This window comes from Pholis gunnellus, assembly GCF_910591455.1.
Source record: "Pholis gunnellus genome assembly, chromosome: 9".
In the NCBI taxonomy this organism is placed as follows: Eukaryota; Metazoa; Chordata; class Actinopteri; order Perciformes; family Pholidae; genus Pholis; species Pholis gunnellus.
In genome coordinates, this window is record NC_136535.1 from 18,962,605 (window position 1) to 18,982,318 (window position 19,714).

At 42.1% G+C, this 19,714-nt stretch overlaps 2 protein-coding genes across 2 annotated transcripts in view; one reads left to right on the plus strand and one right to left on the minus strand.

The window, feature by feature from the left end:
- egfem1 (EGF-like and EMI domain containing 1) overlaps positions 1-19,714 on the plus strand; it is a gene marked incomplete at its 5' end in the record, with an annotated part of 50,185 nt that overhangs the window by 12,916 nt on the left and 17,555 nt on the right. The window contains 13 exons of the mRNA XM_079165671.1: positions 3,659-3,781; positions 6,338-6,460; positions 7,381-7,506; positions 7,946-8,068; positions 8,900-9,022; positions 9,218-9,355; positions 9,464-9,586; positions 10,033-10,155; positions 10,276-10,515; positions 10,654-10,782; positions 14,037-14,165; positions 14,334-14,462; positions 19,300-19,434. Coding sequence (XP_079021797.1) covers positions 3,659-3,781; positions 6,338-6,460; positions 7,381-7,506; positions 7,946-8,068; positions 8,900-9,022; positions 9,218-9,355; positions 9,464-9,586; positions 10,033-10,155; positions 10,276-10,515; positions 10,654-10,782; positions 14,037-14,165; positions 14,334-14,462; positions 19,300-19,434 — 1,764 coding nt within the window. The remainder of the gene's footprint in view (positions 1-3,658; positions 3,782-6,337; positions 6,461-7,380; positions 7,507-7,945; positions 8,069-8,899; positions 9,023-9,217; positions 9,356-9,463; positions 9,587-10,032; positions 10,156-10,275; positions 10,516-10,653; positions 10,783-14,036; positions 14,166-14,333; positions 14,463-19,299; positions 19,435-19,714) is intronic.
- On the minus strand, positions 14,564-17,479 carry LOC306700609 (EH domain-containing protein 2-like). Its single transcript, XM_079165672.1, has 6 exons — positions 17,211-17,479; positions 16,940-17,116; positions 16,624-16,721; positions 15,810-16,222; positions 15,540-15,704; positions 14,564-15,451 (listed from the first exon to the last, which is right to left on the minus strand). Exons 1-6 carry the CDS (start codon positions 17,429-17,431, stop codon positions 14,891-14,893), a joined length of 1,635 nt encoding a protein of 544 aa, XP_079021798.1. The 5' UTR covers positions 17,432-17,479; the 3' UTR covers positions 14,564-14,890.

Genomic DNA, 19,714 nt, shown 5'->3' on the forward strand with positions numbered 1-19,714 from the left:
TCTATCCTGTCATTCCATCGGTGAGACGAAGATTGATCATTCAAATTTATAAGGTACGAGGCTCAGAGGCCACACGAGGAAGTCGGGACTGGTGAATATTGAGGAAAAGGCAGCAGGTGTTTGGATATCAGGGGACTTGGACCCAGGGGGAGGGTCACACTGCTTTATAACATTTTTCAAATAAATGATTTGTTGCTTCTAAGCTAAAACAATACTTCATTGTAATACGCTTTTTTTCCTTTTGGGTTTCCATGATATCGTGATCTGTTGTCCTTGACCATGTACGTTCGACAGAAAGAGAATCATGGAAGGAATGTTTGTCCAAAAAAAATCAAAGCAAAAGATGCTATGAAAAAAAGCCTGACTTGTTTCGATAATGTTATATTTTTTTGACTTTTTGTCTTGGAGGATATAAGGCCCCCGAGTGATATTGTGCAGGTTTTTGGAGACATAGAAATAATTGCATGCATGCTTATGTGTATGCATGTGGGTGGGGGGCCTGTGTAATGCATCCCAATGCGCAACAGCTGATCCACGGCAGAAATGGTTATCTTAATGCACTCATGGGGGAAGAGTAAGACTGTTCAGATTCAAAGTCAAAGAGGATGGTTTCCATGAATACAGACCCTCAACTTTGTGTGGGTCTCAGTTTATGGGATTGTCTTTGGGTTCTGAGAGACAGCAAAGGTCTGTTTACATGCACATGCGTGTTGAGATATACTGGGTTAATAAAGATATAAACCAAGTTTGCAGATACCATGTGGATTCCTCTTTGTAAATCTATTTACCAGATTTCATCCGTGTAAATCTTGTATTCCTGCACATTTGAATGACATTTGAATGAATTATCAGCTATTCTCGTTCTCATGTTAAAGCCCTTTTACTTCCGAATTACGTTCATTTGATCACCGTCAGGTTTGGCCAGAGACAGAAAGTGTTACCAAAGCCAAACCACATTTGGACACCTGGATCATGAAACGGTGTAGATTTCTGTCTTTATTTGCAGTTCCAGTCGTGTTAAAAGTTTTCTTTGAGGGTACAGTTAAAACAAAGATTATATTTTGGAATGATGACGAGTTCTGGTAGTGCAGTTTGGTCACCACACGTTAGGCATCGCTAACTTTACACTCTTTAAGCAACATGTGACTTTCTGCCTTGTCAACATCATGTTACCCAGAACCGTCTTCAATGCCATGAAAGGGCTTGAATCAATGTTTGTTCACATTTGGTTTCTCTCTCTGCTTGGCATCTTGATGATAATAGCAAATGACCCTGAGCTGATATGGGAGGCTCATTAGGGCTGTAAGGAGGTGCTGGATCAAAGTGGGGATATGTCCGGGGGCAGAGCAGCGAGGTTACGGGGCCATGACACTTCCCTATGAGTTAATGAAGATTGCAGAGCAGGGTCGGTTCTCCGTGTGCAGCTACGTGTGTGTGTGTGTGTGTGTGTGTGTGTGTGTGCACGCACATTTTTCAGGTTTAGACGGACGGTTACTTAGATCCCCCAAGGAGAATGTGCTGAACGCTGGACTACTATGTAAGTAAAGGCTTGCAGACGCCAAGGCGGGGCAATGTAGCCAACTGCAGTGAGCAATGTCACCCTGGCATTTAATTATTCACAAGGAAAAAAATGCACATTACAAAAAGTGCATGCATATAAACATAACAAGGCCATATAACAACCTGGAAGACAATTAAGATTAAGACAGCTAGGCCTAAATCTGTAAAAAATCTGCCCAATAGATCATCATCTGTAGAAATTCCTGAAAGAAAAAGTCTGCCCCTCCAGTTGACCCAGATAACACTGCCTGCCCTTAGAAACTAAGCGTGGGTGTGGCCTGAAAAAAAGAAACATGGCGACCCATCCTTAGTTTCTGAGGTCCTGCGGAATTCTACATATTGCCCTTGGAGGGCCACATTACCAACAATTCCACATAAGAAAACATCAACGTATATATTGCAGTGTTAATAGCGGTACTTTGTTTCTTTTCTTCTTGCTGATGCTTTAACTGCTGCAAACTTTTTTTTTTGTAGATCAGGAAACAAACTACTATTACCCTTTACTAACTACTGTAGAAGTGAAACATTTGTTCTGCGAGCTTGTTTACCTCAGCTGCTGTTCTTCCTTTATGGTTTGTTTCACCTACAAATGCGTTCATATCTCTTCCTCTCCATTGGGAAGATATATGGGAAATACTTTGGTTGTAATAATTCAGCAGCACTCTTCCAAACTACCGTGTTTCGCGTCCCATCAATTAAAACAATCTGAAGAGAGAGTCGATAATGCATGTCACATGTTCAGCTGGACACAATTTTGCCCTAACGGACTGCTGCAATTGAGAGCCATTTTATGTTAATGTTATGTTAATAATGCTTATTAGTAGTCCATTTAACTGTATGTGTTTCAGATTAAACCTTGCAGAAATGCTTAAACGTCAGGGGATTGAAGGAATGGGACATTATACTGCTACTATTGTGCCCACAAATCCTAAACAAATATTAAAAACCGAAGTTACAAGCTTGGCTATGATCCCCTGTTTATTGAAGAAAAGCCATAGGCAACTGTGAGTGAATTTCAGTAACCATCTGCAGACCTGGACTTCTCATGTGCTCTTCATCTACATAGGCAAGCTGGCAAACACTGTGTTACTGTTAAGCTAGAACTCCTGCTGACTCCTGTCCTTTTCTTTCCAAATAGTCTCTCCAAGTCGTGCTCCTGAAATGTCCTGTTATTCAAAGATAAACAAACTATTGCTCAACACACAGCTAAGGGGTCCCATTAAAGTCTTTTAACAGATGGGGGACGCAGCTTAATAACCTTTCGTTTCCTCTCTCTCTCTCCTTAGTCTTCCTCGTTGACAGGGGGTTATCATGCAAATGCAAAGTCCATGCCTTGCCAATTCCTTTTTCTCAACCAAACATACAACACTGTATCATCTGTGAGAGGTTGAGCTATGTTGTTGCCATGAAGCAATAGCAGCAGTTTGATCAGATCACAGATTGATCATACAAGCACTTTTACAAGTATAAAAAAGTCTAATGTGCGGTGATGCACAGCTAGGCGTCATTATACAGCACAAGAACAAGGAGCCTGAGGGTTTTTGCTGGAGTACAAGAGCTAAAAAAGGAACAAACCTGGAAACCATTTCACCCTCAGAGACAAGTAAGAACATGATACTAATAGCACGTCCATGAAAACATGTAAACACAGCTTTACAGAACATGAGACTTAGTCGATGCGATGAAGTGAAAAGGTAGAAGATTCTGGGGACTGGAGAAAATTCTTAATCTCTGTGGGAAGATGCAAGTTATAGCTTCGGCTGTTTTTTTTATTAGCCTCCAGGAACTCATTGATTCTTAAAGATTGGCAACAGACTCGCTAACGACAGTTCCGATTTTTTACTTCTGGGAGCTCCCTGACATCAAAGCATATCTGTCACAGGGATTGTGTCCAGAGGTCATGCTGCACAAAGTGAAGAGTGAAAGTGAACGTTGTAAAAGTTTTATTGATTTTCTTTCTGCTGAAAAGAGAAAGAACTAAACAACACATGAAGGGACTCCTCAAAGAGCGAGACAAGTTAGCTGAGAGGAAACCTTCCTTTTCTTGTAAACTGAGCATTATGTTAGTAAGTCTGTCCTTTTAATCCTTTTCTTTCAGATGTTAACGAATGTGAAGTGGATGAAGGCAGCTGTGAGGGGTACTGTTGCAACACCATCGGCAGCTACTACTGCAAGTGTCCTCAAGGCAGTCGACTGGGGCCAGATGGCAAGGCATGCCACGGTAAGAGCTGGCATGCTACGTACATAATAAGAATAATAACACTGGTGTGTAGGTTGCCATACTTTCTAGATGTGTAAAGTGAACATGTGCTTGGATAATACATCAAAGTCATCTCTTTAAATTAATTTAATGGTGCAGAAAGGTCAGGTCATTCAATTTGAAATATCTTGCCTAAGTTGGCCAACTTAAGACCTACTTAACCGGCTAGACTACAGGCTGTAAAGGGCTGAACCAACCACACAGGCAGCTTTCTAATAAGCTTCTATTCTCAGACAGCAGGCTTTCTCAGTTTGGCCCGTATCATCTGACAGAAATATGCTGAGTTAGCGTTGGGCACTGAGGCCCATTTGTTCTGGAGAGCTACAGGTGTGATCAAGTGCCCCTGACCTTTAACCCTTAAGACAGGATACTGTCACCTAGTAATAATTTAAAGTCTGAGACCTAACCAGTGGAGAAGACAAACGGAAGCAGCTTCAGCAGCTGTGAAGTTCTTATTTTACAGGCTTTTGTGTGAATTGTATGTGTGGTCTTATTTATGGGGAAAGACAGCAAGTTTATATTTGGAGTGCTGAAGAAAAATAAACCTGTGAAGGGGTTGTTTTTAGAAGTTTTTTTCTTTCTTTTTTTTTTTAAATCTTGGAACCTTCAATGTTAGTTAACCATCCTGAAACATGAGAGATGTGTAAGATCACTTCCTTTGACATTTAGAGTCCACTGAGTTGCCTCTCTGCACTGCTGCTTCTAACCTTAATTCAGATGAAAACTGGATCAAATTTGTAATTTGATATGGGTCTTACTAATCACTAAAGCAAACACACACACATCAAACCCTATGACACTACAATGTTGGCTCTCACATCAGAGTGCCTCTGATCCTCTTTTGTTTTTGATAAATGCAGTTCCTGTGGCGTTCATTCTAAAGACCACCTGCTCACTTTTTTCTGCCCACCAAAGCAGCGCTCCCAAATGTTTAGTCTGTTTTATTGTCTAGTTGTAGATGCTAACTCAGCAGCTCGGGCTAACAGCCAGACGGTGTCACACCATATCATTCAGACCTCGTGCCCCTCGACCTCCGACATCACAACTCCTGCCGCTGCTGCCCCACACACCACCTCACCCAACGCTGAAAAGCAGCCATTGTGTGTCTGCCATTGAAATCCTCTCCCACGAGGAGACCAATAAGTATATTAACCTTTACAAAACTCCCCCCAGCGTCTATTGTTCTGTGTGTAAGGCATCCTCGACAATAGCTGCCAATGTGTGAAAGTACAATGGCAGGACGGTTCATGAACATGTTATTCTTCATCGCGGGTTGCGTGGTGATTATTAATTTAGTGCAGATGTCTAAATAAATTGGGCAAAAGGATATAAATGCCTTAAACCCTATCGAACTAATCTATGTGCAGAATACAAAAAGGATTGTTTTACTGGTGAAAGGCCTCCACTTTGACACCCCCTCCCCCCCTGTAGCTCCTATTATTGGAAACCATGCTAATTAAAATAGTCAAGATCATTTTGGAGATGGCTGTTCCCACGGGGCGGTCAGAGTGGCGAAAGTGCAGAGAAAGACGAGCCCACGCAGACTATTTAAAAATGATTTATAATATTTGCACTACTTAGTAAGTCCTTTAACCTATGAGGAGCGATGCAGGCTCAACTAAACTGAACCACATGCTTAGTGTTTAACACCCCTGCATAAAAAAAGGGAAATTGCAACATTGTTTTCCCCTCCTTGCATACATCTCCTCTGTCTCCTGAGTCAGAGATGACAACTGGAAGAAGGTATGGGAGGATTTGTGATGTGTTGTCCAGATGTGTGTTAAAAGCCTGATTGTCCTTCAGTGTTCAGGTATGTTGTCTCCTCAGCTTGCTTCCGTCTCTGTGGAACACAAGCTTCAGTCTGACACACGTTCAGCCATATGCAAGTCTCTCCTGTGCAGGAAATTGATTGCACGCATGCTACTGCACGAACAGCGTGATAAGCCATTCATCATTCAACCCAAAGACATTAAACATGTGCATTTCTATTCTAGGCACACTGAACTTTTCAAAGTCAGGTTTCTGTATTTTCCCTCACTATTAAAATGGGAAGTGGTGATAGTAGGTTCTAAACTTGACAGCTGAACTCTACGCGTATTGCTCAAAAGTAGATGTCTGCAAAATATAAAAAAGAGAATACATTTTGAGATCTGGTCAAATTGTTACAATTACAACTCTTTAAATCTGTAATACTAAAAATGTGTTTTTCATTTTCAACTATTTGGTAATGTGAGACTATAAATGACACAATAAATGCCTTGTTTCTCAATAGCAGCTCAATTTAAGCTTCCATTCATTTCCGCAGTATTTTCCTACTGTTGACTGAAGCTCTCAATCGGTTCAATCTGTTCAACCGAGCAGAGAGGGCATTTATGGGCTCAGTGGTTCTTGTTAAAGTGCAGACTTGTAGTTTATGGCAATACTCAGATATATGAATAAATAGATTTAGAAATACATTTCTTAATGAGCATTTGTCTGTGCATGGTTATGAGTATGTGTATATGCGTGTGTGTTCAGATGTAAACGAGTGCGAGGAACTCAATGGAGGATGCCAGCAAACGTGTGTCGACACACCGGGCTCTTATCACTGTGAGTGCAGCGAAGGCTTCCGCATGCACACTGATGGTCGGACCTGCATCGGTAAGTACCAAACAGAAGTATTTATTGCACTTGTGGAGTGGAGTTAGAGAAATTAGGCTTCTGTGGTGAGATAGTTCCGTAGAGGAATAGTTTATAGATACATGCTCATTGGCTTTCTTGTCAAGAGTTAAATGAAAAGACTGATGCTATTCTTACATATGTATGTTATACAAAGATTATAGAATATTCATGTTTCAGAACCACAACTACCAACTCTGACAGTGTCAGCCAGTGTGTGAGATCACCTGGACACATTTCCCCATCTCTGTATTTGAATTAATGCAGCATAACTTTAGGAGAGCTTGGCTTACATGATTAATCTGTTGTCTCGTGGGAAATTTAGATTTGAAAGCGGTAAAGCACTTTCCCCCCATTTTAGCGCCATAAAACCTGAAGGTCACGAGAGAATTTGCTACTTGAATTCAGAACTCTTCTGTTGCTTGTGGTCTTATTTTTCATTCTTAATACTCCTATTTATTGACTGCAGCTTTGTGGCAAAGGATGGAGGCAGGGGGATAACTAATTGTATCTGTTTAAATCATCAATGTTAAAAGCCAGCCGTTCACTCCGTTTTACAGCCCGTCTGTGTCATCATGTCTGTGTTTAAAGCACCCAGACGGCACACGGCTAATATTCATATTTGGCACATCATTAAATCACAGGAGTAATGGGATGGAAAGATAATTAGAGTGACCAGGGGTACTGCTTGAATATCATTTCCCAGTTTCCAGCCTTTACTCAGGAGCACCATCATTTAACAGCTGCAGAGTTTGAAGTGTGAAAGCCATTCTAGAGTGCCAATAAATGCAATTGTACCTGTCGTACTGTGTGAGTTCAGATTCTAAATATCCTATAATAACAGAGCTGATGTGTTTTTGCCTATTCACCATCTGTGTTCTTGTCTCCGTCTATCGTTTAAGCTGTGAACTCTTGTTCGGTATTGAATGGTGGCTGTGAGCACAAGTGTGTGGACATGGGGAACAATCACTACAAATGTGACTGCCGAAAGAACTATCAGCTGAAGAGAGACGGGAGACACTGTGAACGTGAGTCCTTTTGCCAACAGATGTTCTCATAACGTGAGAATAGATCAGAAATCGCTGGAGAAACTGGATTTCATTAGAGTAGGTTATCTTTCTGAAATGAGTTAGGTGCTTCTCATGTTGCAAATTGTATCAAATTACAGCAAAAATAAGATTTCTGTTGCTACAGCTAGTGTGCAAGGTAGGGAGATGTAGAGTGGAAATTTGAGAAGCAGCTTTGGAAACAGAAGAGCAGGAATGTTTTTGTTAGTTTTAGGGATCTTTCAGATATCATAACCAGACTCCCTTTTGTAATGTTTCTGAATAAGAAGCTGCACGTGCAGGAGTTAAACTATGTTAATCTGGAGTTGAGATATCTGTGCTCATGGACTAACCAGCAAGGTCAGAGAATCACCTGCTGGGCTGACTTGCCTTCATTTTTGTGTATATTTTTGTGTGTCAGTGAGGGACCCCTGTGCGGACAGGAATGGAGGCTGCTCCCAGCTGTGTCTTTCAGAGGACGGCCGGGTTCACTGCAGCTGCCGACCTGGTTTTACTCTGGCTGGAGACGGCAAGAACTGTGAAGGTGAGGAATCACACTCTCTCACACACGCCCGGACTGTATGCACACACAAAAAACAGGCTCAAAAATACCTTTCCCAGAAATCTGCTACAGTTTATCAGAATGACATTTATGATTTTTCCATAAGTTGCAGCCACACTAAACCTCACAGCAGCAAATACGCACTACAACAGACCCGTATTGATTTGAGAGGCTGATGTTGGAAACTTTTCTTGCTAACATATATCCTGCTCCACCTGTGAGGAAAAAAAAGAGAAGCCAGAGAAATCTGAGACCTGACAGAGCCTTCCGGCTGCAGGAAGTAGTCGCTACATTGTTTTGAAGATTTCTTCACGGGAACATTGTTTTGTAGCCTTATGCTCGCTTAACAGTACGTGTGTTCGGTTTATTAGCCTCTAGTGTAAGAAAACCAGCTTGTTACGTTTCTCTTTACCTCAGCCCCTTACAGGCAAAACTACCTGACCCTAAGGGCATGGGACCTCTAATATTTGTAGCTCTGAGTTGATGTATGACCTATTTGCGTCAGTGCACGTGTTTGTTTCAAAATGTGTGTGTTTCTGTTGCAGTATGAACCATAATAACCCAGGCCCTTCTGGTCCTGAGAGTAAATTGCGATTTAGCCAACAAGGTTAGGTTACTTAATTCTAGTGAAACAGGACAAAGAGACATACATCAACTCTGAAATACTCTGGGATATGTCTCAATGTGACCTAGAGATAGATTCTTGTGTTGTGCAACTTTGGAAAACAGACAGATCTTTGATATGAACTTTGCCATCTTGCCTTTTTTATGCACATGTGATTTTTTGGTTTTGTGTTTTCGTGTCTCCTACAGACATTGATGAGTGCAGTTCAGGCCATGCCAAGTGTTCCCATGGCTGTGTCAACATGCTGGGCTCCTTCAGCTGTGTGTGTCGTCTGGGCTTTGAACTTGGTGCTGACAGCAAACAGTGCTACCGTAAGTAAAGGACATTGAAATTTGCAGCGTTACTGTTCAAACACATTACCTTGTGCAAATGAGCAAATCCCTCAAATAACTTATATATTTGATCCGAAAACGTACTTATCTTGTAAATAAGAAAGGAAGGAAACTGGAATGCATGTATTCAATGGTGTGGATGCAACGCGATATAAACGGTACTGTCTCCTCCAGGCATTGAGATGGAGATCGTCAACAGCTGTGAGAAGAACAATGGAGGTTGCTCTCATCACTGCGAGCACACCACCAATGGCCCGCTGTGCTCCTGCAACCACGGTTACCAGCTGGACCGGGACAGGAAGACCTGTGTAGGTAAGAACTCCTCTTCCTCGTTCATTTTCATTCACTTTGTGACTCTCAGCTCGTGTCTTTCTGGCCATCTGTTGAAACCAACTCTATACCACTGCGTGCCTCTCTCAGACAGCGATGAGTGTGTCAGTGGGGAGTCCTGCTGCCGTCACTTCTGTAGAAACAACCCGGGTGGCTACGAGTGCAGCTGCAGAGCTGGCCACAGACTGAATCCAGACGGCTGTCGCTGCGACGGTAAGAGAGGCTAGATTGTTAGCGTGAGCCTTTTTAGTGTTGTTTGTGTTATGGCACGATTGTGCAGGACACAAATTCTCAGTGGTCGCTTACTAACCGATTGCTCAGGAATTAAGCCTTTCAAGGCCATTTCATAGCAGAAAACAGAACATTTTGCTCACAAAAGGAGCAAACTTTAACCAAACTAGTAGAACTGCCAGATGCGTGGAATAAGTTAAGTAAAATGAGTATGCTGAAGTGAAGTGTATTTATCTGATTGGATACAAATTACAAGGACTGTCTGAAGTTGATCTGCAATACCAGTTTGCCATCAAATGTATACACCAACAATAAAAACCTGTTGTGTTCAAACCTCCATCCAATGACAATGGCTTCACTTGGGTTTTGCTATCATTGTGACCCTTTCATTCTCTAAGCTGTGTGTTGTTTGTGTATTCTTCTGTCAGACATTGATGAGTGTCTAGCAGAGACGTCAGACTGTGAACACGACTGTATCAACACCCTGGGAACATACGAGTGTTTCTGTGATCGGGGCTTCCGCTTGGATCAGGACCAGCACTCCTGCATTTGTGAGTGACATTAGTATTGTAGTTATTCTTGGATCGAATAGTTATTCACGGACAAGTAAAAACTCAATTTATTCAGCCATCTAAAATTGTTTGACTAACTTTGTTCTGTGTGTGTTTTAGCTCTGTATGGCAGCGAAATGGAAGAAGAAAGTGATGAGGATGAAGAAGAGGACGAACAGCTGGAGGTCCACAGATTACCAGACCTGCTGTACCGCAAGGCTCCTCAACTCCTGCAGTACACAGCAGCCTTGCGCTCCCGTTATGTCAGCGATGGGGATGGTAGCGATGGTGGCGACAGTGAAAAGGAATATGAGATCCAGAGGGAGCGTCGAGGAGAGCTCAGACTGGACAGCAGCATAGGTACAGTAAAGAGCGTGAGTGATGACACTCAGATGAATGCCTGGTGAGAAATCTAATTATTAAATTGCTTTATTAAATCTTTAGACCAGGAAGCTAGGAAAATAAAAACTTATTTTCAGTCGAATGTTTCTTTTTCAGTGTGTCTAGATGGCTCGTTTGGGGATGACTGCAGTGTGAGCTGTGAAGACTGTGTGAACGGAGAGTGTAGTGAAATCGAAGATCGATGTGAATGTTCAGCTGGATGGTCTGGCATCATCTGCAACAAGAGTGAGTTAATTGGACATTCTACAGGTACATCTGTGTGTGTTGTGTGTTACATCTTTTCTTTGCAGTTGTTTAGCTTAGCTTAGCATTAAGACTGGAAACTGAGAAAAAACAGCTAACATGGCTCTGTCCAAAAGCAACAAGAGCTGCCATACAGCCTTCTGGTATCTTTGCACAGAGCCAAGCTAGCTGCTTCCCCGTACAGTCCATTTGCTAAGCTAAGCTAATTGGCTGTTGGCTGCAGCTTCATATTTTAGCGAGAATGTGAGTGAGCTTATATCACAAATATTTCAAATGTAAAAAACAAATAACTCTCCGGCTCAGACATGTCCATGGACAGGAGACCGAAATTAATAATTTATGCCCCAATCAAATACATGACAAGTGGATAGTGTCAACAGTAAAGTGTGCACGCGCGCACACACACACACACACACACACAAAACCTTATTGTCCCCACAGGTCTGTCTGATCTACCCATAGCTATGTGGTCTAGTTCTAGAGAGAGATGAGATAGCTCCCTGTGTGCATTGATCCAGGGCCATGTATCAAAACCTGTCGGCCCCGCTGTGTGGGAGGCTGGGTTGTTTATAGGCTCCAGAACACAAGAGCACCAGGGGAATCAATCTGTCTGCTACTGGAGCGAGGCCAGGGCCCACAGCAAGAGCACAGCCTGAGGCCAAGGATGTCCACTACTGGGTTAGAAAGCAAGGCTCCATTGTTCCCATCCAGCTCCATGATTAATGGCTGTCTTTGGTCTGAACCCGAGTCAGGCCGGCAATCATAAGAGGAGAGCCATGTGGGACAAGTCCGTTAGACGTAATCACTTTTAGAAACGGGCTACTGAGGTGGCAGTATTTAGATGAACAACCTGGAGGTGATGATCTGGACATTGGTAGCAAATTCGTTTTGATCAAACGAATTTGGCTTTAGAAAGGTCAAATATTTTACTTTGTCGATAGGTTTCAATTCAATCTTATTTTATGAATTTATAGCTACAAGAAAGAAACATTAGTTTATGTGCTGAATGTAAAAAATGCAGTAACATCGTGGTATTATAGTATGTTGTTCTTTAGTTTTTTACAATCCACATTTCAGTTAGATCTAAAAAAATATCTTTAAAAAGACGTATCTCCTAGTCTATCTTCATTTTCATTATTTTTTATGTGATGGATCACAGTACATGTCAGCAATAGGAAAAGATGGTTTTCAACATTCGGGTGGAACATTGCCAAGATGGCAGCATGCTGAAAGCTCTCCCAGCCGTTCCAAATGAGTAAAAGTGCAATTTTTCTATCAAACTAAACTTGAATTGAAAGGGAATAACAATGAATATACCAGGCTAAAGTGGAAGAAAAATACACAGCAACCAGAAATACAATTTCAACTTCAAAGCCACTCACCAACGTTACCATACGTGCAGGCGAAGTAATGCGGCTGCATCGCAAAGAGCTAATTCTTCGGGTTTTTCACCAGGATAATAAAGAGCATTGAAAGAGCTCTCCGCGTACCCCAACAACTGGAAGATGCACAGCCAAGATCCATCCTGGCAAGCTCAGCTTCAAAACAAAGGAAACAATACTCCATCTGGCATAGCAAAAAAAAGTTTTTTCCCTTCACAGGTGAAGCAAGTAAATCTGGAAATCCAGTTCCAAACACTGTACCCGGCACGGCTAAGAGTCAAATAGATTTTCTGCACAATCTCATCTTATCGACACTGAGCAGACAGATGCCTTCAAGTCTGACTGTGTTTCAACCATAACCTAGGTGTAGCTTGAGAAACAGCAGAGGCAGGAATCATACAAATACTCTTGTCAATATCCATATCCACAACATGTTATACGATTATTTCCAGAATGCATATTTCCATTTTCCAGTTCAAGTCTGAGAAAACACTTTTTAGATAAGTGGGAAAAAGACTTGGAGAACAAATATTTCAAGCACAATGGAATTCAACTACTTTCAACTACATTAAACATGTATTTGGAGACGAGTCCTTTTAGATGTGATCTTGCATGAATGGGTGACATCACATTTGAAGAGTGAAATATCAATCATGAGAGACTTGTGCAAACACATCTGGCAGCAAGCAAAAAGGCTGTCACAAGGAAAAGGCAGAGCCGCCCACCATTGATGAATGGATGGAAAGAGTACATATATATATATATATAATATCAAAGGTTGTCATTTTCCTTCAAAGTCCAAAACAAAAAAGTCATATTATTCTGTTGCATGTTAACAGCTTGCTCTTTAATCATTTTTTCTTCTTTCTTTGTTATATCTTAGGTGAAAGCTTACCATATTCAATTGTAAATGTTAAGGAAAACCTCATTGTGTACACAATGCTGTGTGAATCTACTCGCAGCAACACTGATACCGTGTAAAATAATGACCATGAAATGAACACTTTTCCAAAACAAAAAAAAGAAATGTTGTATAATCAGCGTAGGCTTCTTTACATGTCGCTAGTACTATACATCTAGTTACAAATGTTACTATTCTATATCCAAACCCTGATAAAAAAAACTTAATTCAGGCCAAACAGAAAAGCAAATGTCCTAGAATCCTATCTAGGGCAACTTGTGGACCTTTCACATAGTGGTGAAATAAAAGCATTTTGAGCTATTTAAAAAGCTCTTTGTGTTTTTCGTGTTGCCTCAACATGCCCCAACACAATTTTTCCATCATTATGAAGCAGAATCAATGCCCCATAGCCCCGCCCACTGCACTGCTCATTAAATTTGGGTGCATTTCCAGATGTACGAATCACATCTGATGCAAGGGAGAGAGCACCATTTAAACTTTATATGACATGTTTATCTTATTCTGTCTTCCTGCTCCTTCATTTATATATTCATTTGAATGTATATTCAGTATCTGTAATGCCGTAACCGTCATAGATTTTAATTGGCTTATCTTCCCGTGGAGTGACGTAAAACTGCTGTGAAGAAATTGTGAATTTAAGCAGACCTTCACTTGATAGATTGTAACACTTTAGCACATCTTAAAACAGCCAGCTGGTTCATGTTGTAATTGTCAACAAGGCCAGAGGGAGTAAGGGAGTCAGAAGGGCACACATCATGAGGAAAGACAGGATGGAAGGTGAAAGTGTTAACAATAACCCTCGGTTTGGCTGCTGTACTTTCTCTTCTCTCATATATAAGTCTGTGTTTCTGTGATGAAGGAAGTCCCCACACTTTGATTCTTTAACTTATTCTGTTAAGGTGCCAATGCTCTTTCCCCATCTCCTTCTCCAGCTTGTCCACAGGGCACCTATGGGCAGGCCTGTAACAGCCTGTGCCGTTGTCAGAATGGAGGCTCGTGTGACCCTTTGACCGGGAAGTGTTTCTGCCCCCCTGGGGTACAGGGCCTGCTCTGCGAGGATGGTTTGTATACACACATTTCTATAGGCAGGTGCGAACACACGCATGTCTTAATACAATAACGGAGTTGACTTTAACTCTTATCTTGTTCAAATGTTGCTCTTCTCACAAAGGAGCTTATTTTCCAGAAGTGGTCATCCGATCATAAAGTGGCATTATTCATGTTTACAGGTTGTCCAAAGGGTTATTTTGGGAGGCACTGCAGAAACAAGTGCAACTGCCCAAACAACGGACATTGCCATCGTCTGTACGGAGGCTGCCTGTGCTCTCCGGGACTATATGGGCGCTTCTGCCACCTGCGTGAGTACCAACCTGACCGTATCATAATACCCACTGCATAGTGGTGATGATGATGACGATGATGATAGTGCAAACCCAAACAATGAAATAATACTGGTAAGTCATCTTCACAAGTTTAATACCATTGATAAAAAAAAACCACATTAGGATTACGGGAGATATGAGCAGCAATGTGTAAGGTAAAACAAATGTAAAAGTGAAATTACACCTAATTGAAGATCATTGCTGCTGTATTTCTATCATTTCGGTGGATATTTGACTGAATGTAGAAGTGAAATGAAAAGGATAACAGCTTCTCAAGTTCATCAACAGGCACTGTACATTTGGTTAGTTTTTTTTAATATGCTACTAACAGATTAGGCTACATTTAGGAAATGATGTACAAATACTGTATACACAGAGCCTTAGCCTCCTTTCAGTGTCATGTTTTACTCTTCATTGCTGGCTGAACTTAGCCGTTTTGACGGTGGCACCAGGTGAGACGGCAGCTCTCGGGGGAGCCAGTGGCCCTCTAGTTTTCCCTCAATAAGGTGGACCGCCAAAGCGAACTCCTCATTGTCCAGCATGCCATCCCCATCGACATCAGACAGCCTCCAGATATGAGCAAGCACAGAGGTGGGCAGAAGGGTGGTCGTCATCCACTCTTTGACTTTGCTGCCGCTCAGTTTGCCCCCGTTTGGACTGAGGTTGAAGAAAATCTCGTCGTACTTTGGCTTGTATTTCTCCACCACCCACTCGTCAAACTCTGTCTCACTGCTCTCCTCGTCTCTTTTGAGTTCCTTGAAGGGATCTCTCTTGTAATGCTCAGGCCTGAATGTTCCCAAAAATTCACCGTCCAACACACCAGGGAGGGATTTCTTCCTCAGTTCTTGTTGTTGAAGTAAAGGCACCAGGTTTGCTAGGTCAGTGGTCAGGAGTTTATCCAAGGAAGCCATCAGACTTGGCTTCAGTGTCTTGAACTTTGAGAAATCTTGACCCAAAAGTTTCTCCTGAAAAAAGGTAAACAATCACATGTTAAGCTCACAGAACATTCTGATAATATGGTATTTACACAGCAATTAAAAAGCAATGTTCCACCTGCATCTTGGTGCAGTCAGGGAAGTCGCCGGCAGGGACTTGATGCCGCTGCTGGATCTTGGTGAAAATCACCGGGAGTTGGTAAATCAGATTGTGCTTCTTGCTTTCTTTGCAGAAAATTGTTGGCATCTCCTGTTTTAGATAGCCGATAATATGAGCATGTGCCTAGGAGGAGAGATAAAAAAAAATAAAAAATCATCATACCTGCATCTCAATGTGTAAATATTGATGTAAAGAATGGGATTGAATTGGACATATGAGATCTCTTACCCGTACTAAGCGTGCCCTCTTTACCAAGTCATTCAGCTTGCGCACGGCAGCATTGCACGGCAGGTTCCTTATGTCGGCCAAAAGATCCTCCTCCTCAAGCTCTAACAGCTGGTAGTGGTCACACATCTGCCTGGGCTCTGACCAGAAAGATCCAATGTAAACCCGCAAGATCTCGGGGGTTCGAACCACTTTCCCCAGCGACCACATGAGGGAGCCGTACACTCTCATGAGCTGCTGCGAGTCCACCCGGTCAGCTTTGTTGAGAACCACGCGCAACTTGTCCTCATAGCCACACAGGGCCCCAAAGGCCCGAGTGAGCTCATCAGAGAACTCTAGTTTATGTGCGTCGAACAGCAGGATGATTCGATCCACACGCTCTGCGAACCAGCGCAGCACTGCTGGAAAGTCGTAGCCTGGGGATACGGAACGAAAACACTGGGATTTCATTAAGGCCGTATGTAATCGGGCAAGCCTCACTGCCTCAACACTCCAAGAGGAACGAGCATGTCCCAGTGGCCCTCACTTTCAGTTACACCCACAGATTAATGCATTCATAAAACAAATCGAAGACTGCTCAGTTACTTACTGCTCGTCTCCTCCCAACTCAGTCATATTACTTTCATCTGCTGTGCATCTGGCCTCAAGAGTGAAATATTATTATTTCATTGCCTCGGCAATGACTCTCCTCTTACCAGGAACGTCAATCACCCTGGCAGCAACAATGCTTTCCAACTTTCTAAAACGGAATATATGGAAGTTGAAGAAGACCCAATAATTTCTACTGAAAGGAAGTTAGAAAAGTATTCCGTCTCACCTCGACTCAGTTTTCTTTTAGCAGCGGTTAAGATGCCGGGTGTGTCGATAATGCTGACGTTCTCGAGGACTTGATTTGGCATCTGAACGCATTGAAACCTGCAAAGAAGAAATTGCCTCAACATAAAGCATTCAAAACAATCTCTTGTCTATTTCCCACTAGCCTTTATTTAATGAATGCATAGCATAACATAGCTTCACAGTGCATTGTGGACATTGGTTAAAATGTTCAAATATCTCCAAGTAAAGGAAGAACAAAAAAGGAGTATCTTCCCCTCCCCCTCTCTCTTTCAGTCTACTGATTCCTACAGCATCACCTGTTCAGAAAAGCATTTCCAAAAGGGTCAAGGTGGCGAAAGGGCTTTTTCGGATCCACTGTGAGGGCATTGCCAGGGATGACTCCTTCCACCTCTCCATACATGAGGGCAGTGAAGCAGTCAGTGGTTGGCTCTGGCCCAACTCTGCTACCAGGATAATCTTGTTCTATGAGATACCTGAAGTCCAAAACCACCATTAACAACGCTATTACCCTCAGCACAACAGTTTAATACATTCAGCAAAATACATGCAAAAAATTCTGATTCTTACCTGACGAAAGTTGTCTTTCCTGTTGAGTATTGACCCATCACCAAGACCATTGGTTTGTTGTCAAACTCCGCGTCCTCATAGCTCGGAGAATGAAAGTGATGGAAAGAATAGTATTTCTCTATCGGCAGCAGCCTCTTAAAATAAAGATTCTTCAGGTCCTCTGTCACTAAATTCACATCCCCCAGTGATTTAGGGTTGCTCCTAAGCCTCCGGATGGACATGGTGATGAATCTTTGCGCTTAATTTCTCGGCGTGAAAAGGCTGCTCACTCTTCTAAGACCAAACCGAACGATGGAAGAATGTGCACAAGAAATATTATCAGATTCTCACAGCTGTCTGCTTCATCCTGCAGCGGGACATTGAGAGGGTGGAGAGGGTGTAACCAGAGCCTGCAGCTGGACCTAACATAAAGCCAATGTCGAGAGGGACAGGGTGGAGTGGAGTTCAGCTTTTTTGTTGTTGTTGCTGAGTAGGGAGAATCTTGGCAAAATTCATGCAGATTGTTCTAAACACTCAGTGATGATGTGGCAGTTGCTTGAATCTTAAAAGTTTTACATAACACGGTTCACCCATTTGTCCAATGCTGCTACTAATGTGATAAAGTTGGCAAAAAACTGCAGACAACAGAACAAAGTTCGTAGGAAATTGCTTTGCCAAATAGTGAGCCTGGACTCAAATTAGATTTGTAATTATACAGCAGGAACATTTTGAATGAAATTCTGTAAATCAAGTAAAACAGGAGGCAGCGGTCACATGGCTTAAACCCGCAGAAGTATGATGATGTGATAACTTGGTGGTTGGGCGTGTTAGTTTTGGCTCATAGTAGAGGTTATATTTCAACATTCCTTTCTTAATTAACCTCATTTCACTTTAACAAACAAAAGTTGCTATGATCATTTATTTTCTTTGCTTAACCTCAGAAAAAATGTATATATTTTTTGTAAAATATAAACAGTGGCGGAAAAAGTATTCAAATCCTACTTAAAAGGCAGGATGAGTAGGATTTCCCTAAAAAACAACGTATAGACTCAAAAATAGACAGACATAATCCCTCTCACTCATTTATTATGACCCACTACAAGTGTGTGTGTATCTGCAGAGACCCTGCCCTCAGCTTGTTTTTTCTTATTTTTGCAGGACGTTTCTAGGCGTCAACCTCTATAAAAACGTAGCGAGAGCCAGAACGCAAGCACAGATCCAATAGGACGCTAGGAAAATGGCGGACCCAACACAGAAAAATAACGCAAACCTAAGCGAGCCAATCAGACAAAGCTCATTCCAAAGTAGAAGTGAATCTGGGGTTGTCTTTCACCATCTAGGGAGCATCGTAACAACTGTGGTCAGGCGGCATGCTCGTCCACTGTTGTTGTGCTGGGGAGGAGGGGCCAACGTTGAAAGATGTCTCTTTACACATCGTAACCGACAAATCCTCCTCGTTGTGCCTTTAAAAGTAGCAACACCACAGTGTAGAAATACTGTTACAAGTAATAGTCCTGCTTTCAAAACCTGGTTTAAGTAAAAGTAAGTAATTAAAAGTGGAAGTACTTATTGTGCAATGAAATGGTCGCCGTTAGTGTTTTGCTATATGTTGTTTGTAGATTAATATTACTGCTGCATAAATGTGTTAAGTTGTTTCACTGCTGTATGGTTGTGCTCATTTTAACGACTTTATATACTGATGTCTAGTTTAATCTGTAAACAATGTCTCTAAAAGGAAAACAGCCCTGTTTTGAGCTTTGTGACGACGCATTTTCCAGCTACTCCAAGGTTTTAAATAGCTTATTTAGCTTTAAGAAGTAGGAGAATTGCCTCAACCCACAAAGGAACACTCATTCCTCCAGTTAGTCCGAAACATTTAAATTCAAAATCACCAAATTTGGAGATACATGTTTTTCACTTTATACAATCATTTTACTAGAAACTACAAAGTAAAAGTACAATATTGGCCAGTCAGATGTACTTTCATCTACTCAAGTACTGTATACCCGAGTCATGTACAGTACTTCGTTACATCCCACCACTGATCACGCAAACATGAGAACATTGTCGACCTTTGTCCGTCTTCTAACTGATCTCGTCCGTCCCTCAGCTTGTCCCAGGTGGACGCACGGTGCGGGCTGTTCCAAGGAATGCGACTGTGCTCAAGAACATTCCACTGGCTGTGACCCCAAAACAGGGAGCTGTTTCTGTAAGGCTGCATACCACGGCCCGCAGTGTGAGAAAGGTAGAAGCGCTTCTCAAAACACCCGACTCATTTATTTAACTACCACCTCAGCACGTATAGCTTCAGATTCTAAGAAATGAATGGATAGGATTAATTGTGTTTAGTTACATTTCATCCACACAGTTTTCAGGTCAACTGCCCAACTTGCACTTCTCAGCCACAAGTGGATTTAGTGGACATATTACTGTGTTGACCATTTCACAGCCTCAAACATTAAGTGCATTTCCTGGCGCAGTAATGGGACTACAGTTGCAGCAATGTCAGCAGCTGAGGGGAAATA

Excerpts from the sequence above, each read along its gene's own strand:
- LOC306700609 (XM_079165672.1), bottom strand. The coding sequence starts at position 17,431 with ATGTCCATCCGGAGGCTTAGGAGCAACCCTAAATCACTGGGGGATGTG. Across the intron at positions 17,117-17,210 it reads GGAAAGACAACTTTCGTCAG|GTATCTCATAGAACAAGATT; the intron begins GTAAGAATCAGA and ends TTTGGACTTCAG. Across the intron at positions 15,452-15,539 it reads CTGACTGCACCAAGATGCAG|GAGAAACTTTTGGGTCAAGA; the intron begins GTGGAACATTGC and ends ACCTTTTTTCAG.